The 2500-nt window shown below is 40.7% G+C and overlaps 1 protein-coding gene across 1 annotated transcript in view; it reads left to right on the forward strand.

The window, feature by feature from the left end:
- The window catches only part of creg1 (cellular repressor of E1A-stimulated genes 1), a 6882-nt gene that overhangs the window by 4278 nt on the left and 104 nt on the right, over positions 1-2500 (forward strand). The window contains exon 4 of the mRNA XM_052126489.1: positions 2208-2500. This exon is cut by the window's right edge and continues 104 nt beyond it. Within this exon, the coding sequence (XP_051982449.1) occupies positions 2208-2224 (17 nt within the window). The 3' untranslated portion in view covers positions 2225-2500. The remainder of the gene's footprint in view (positions 1-2207) is intronic.

Below are 2500 nucleotides of genomic sequence, written 5' to 3' on the forward strand. Positions count from 1 at the left end.
TGTGTGAGTGTTGTGTGAGTGGTGTGTGTGAGTGTGTGTGTCAGTGTTGTGTGTGTTTGTGTGTGAGTGTGTGTGTGTGTGTGTGTGTGAGAGTGTGTCTATGTGTGTGTGAGGTAGTGTGCGCGCATGTGTGTTGTCAGTGTTGTGTGTGTGTGTGTGTGTGTGTATGAGTGTTGTGTGCGTGTATGTCTGTGTGTGTGAGGTAGTGTGCGCGCGTGTGTGTTGTCAGTGTTGTGTGTGTGTGTGTGTGTGTGTGTGTGTGTGTGTGTGTGTGTGTGTGTGTGTCTGTGTGTGTGAGTGTGTGTGTGTGTGTGTGTGAGTGTGTGTGTGTGTGTGTGTGTGTGTGTGTGTGTGTGTGTGTGTGTGTGTGTGTATGAGTGTTGTGTGTGTGTATGTCTGTGTGTGTGTGTGTGTGTGTGTGTGTGTGTGTATGAGTGTTGTGTGTGTGTATGTCTGTGTGTGTGTGTGTGTGTGTGTGTGTGTGTGTGTGTGTGTGTGTGTGTGTGTGTGTGTGTGTGTGTGTGTGTGTGTGTATGAGTGTTGTGTGTGTGTATGTCTGTGTGTGTGAGTGTGTGTGTCTGTGTGTGTGAGTGTGTGTGTCTGTGTGTGTGTGTGTTTGTGTGTTATTATAGAAGTTGTTTGTGATACTTTAACTAATGTCATTGTTTAATTGGTTATTTTGTTGAGCTGTACGGCTCTTTGAAATAATTAGTTGAATTGAGCTGGAGCCGTTATGTGGAACTACTTCAGTGTGTTTACTTGAAAATAATTGAACACCTTAGAACATCCGTGAACCAATCAGAATGAAGCATTCAACAGACCCCTGGAATAATCAGGAATCAACCAAATGCATGAAAATGTCCGATACTGTTTTTAACCAAAAACTATTCATTGATATCTATATCGTGCCACCTTTTAATGTTTAGTAATCGCACAAAGTCATGTTGTGATTTCAATCTTAATTCAATCAATCATGCGGCATTAATGGATATCAGAACGATATCTCAGAAGTCTGCAGGTTTCACAGTGTTGGGATGGTTTTTCTCATCATGTACAGGTAAGTGCCGCTTTCACAACCGTCACGTTCGTTAATGACGTTTTTCCACATTAATGTGAGAATGAGACAGAATAAACATGTAATATTGTATGTTCTGAGGAGTGCAAACCCTTCTACACAAACTGTGTTACTAACTATAAATCGACATCATCGTCTTCGCAATTGACTTCTCCCCAGCAGAGACTGTACAGTATAATATTGAGATTCATCTTTTGACACTTGAGAATAATTGAGGGACTTTTACAAACGGTGCAAATATTAAATCTATGAAGACAACACAAGATATTTGGATGTAGTCCACACTCACGTGTCCGTTTATAAAAGTCCGGCTTCCGTCCACACTGAGACGCCATTTTGAAAACACACTTAAAAGTGGATACATTTGAAGACGTTGTTTTGCCGTTGCAGTGTGGACTGGGATAACGGACGCTTTGGAAAATGATGACGCATTTTTAGTCATGTGATCTATCCAACCAAAACAATCAAGATGGCGGCCGGTGTTATAGCGGCGCTGTTGTGTCTGATACTCACTTTAATAGCGTTGTTAAAAAATAAACATCAATTTGTACAACCTTCACATTGCGTTCCTATAAAGGCGACGGGAAATTCACTCGAAATTGGTGTCCGGCGACAGAACACGAGGAAAATCGCGGTTCTGACCGCACATGCAGCGGGGATTTCCCGCATGTGCAGTGACATGATTTAAGCGTGTTCACGTGTTTCAGAGCGGACAAGCAACTTCTGGAATCGCTAGTGTGGACGGAAAGTGTTTTGAAATGTATCCGGATGAATGTAGCGGAGAGTCGTGTGATGTAACGTTTGATCCAGAGGATTTGTGTATAATGTTTTATTGTGTTGTCTGTTATGAGCTTTACAAGGGGAGAATTAAACATTCATGGTCTTTTCTCTTGTGTTGGATGTATTGTCAGATTCTGTAAATATATTTTAACTCTTTATCAAACAGCATTTCTGGATTGTTTTACTAATAATATTTGAGTTTCCTTCGGCTTTATGACAATATAAAAGCCAGTTATTACATTTGGCAAACACGTGATGTGTTCAGAGAGTATGAGCCGTTGGAGTTTAAATAAGAGTCTCGTGACGTGTTTCCAGTGAGTATAATGTAACTTCACTGTGTCTCTTTCAACAGGAAATGACTCGCAATAATCTGATGAAGAGAAAATCATCGTCATCTCTGATCCTCTGATGAATAAACGAATGTTCATTTTATAACGTTCAGCTTGTGTTTACTGGCACTGAAGTGTGTGCGTGTGTGTGTGACTGTGTGTGCGTGTAAGTGTGTGTGCGCTCATAAATTCAGAACATTGATTAAACTGATGTAAGCACATTCTGTTGATCGTGTTTTCTTAATAAGTTTGCAGAAGAGACTCTCACAGTGCAAATGCAATTTTAGTATTTTTAATTGCTTCTCAAAATTGCCAA

This window comes from Xyrauchen texanus, chromosome 5 (assembly GCF_025860055.1).
Source record: "Xyrauchen texanus isolate HMW12.3.18 chromosome 5, RBS_HiC_50CHRs, whole genome shotgun sequence".
NCBI classification, from domain to species: domain Eukaryota; kingdom Metazoa; phylum Chordata; class Actinopteri; order Cypriniformes; family Catostomidae; genus Xyrauchen; species Xyrauchen texanus.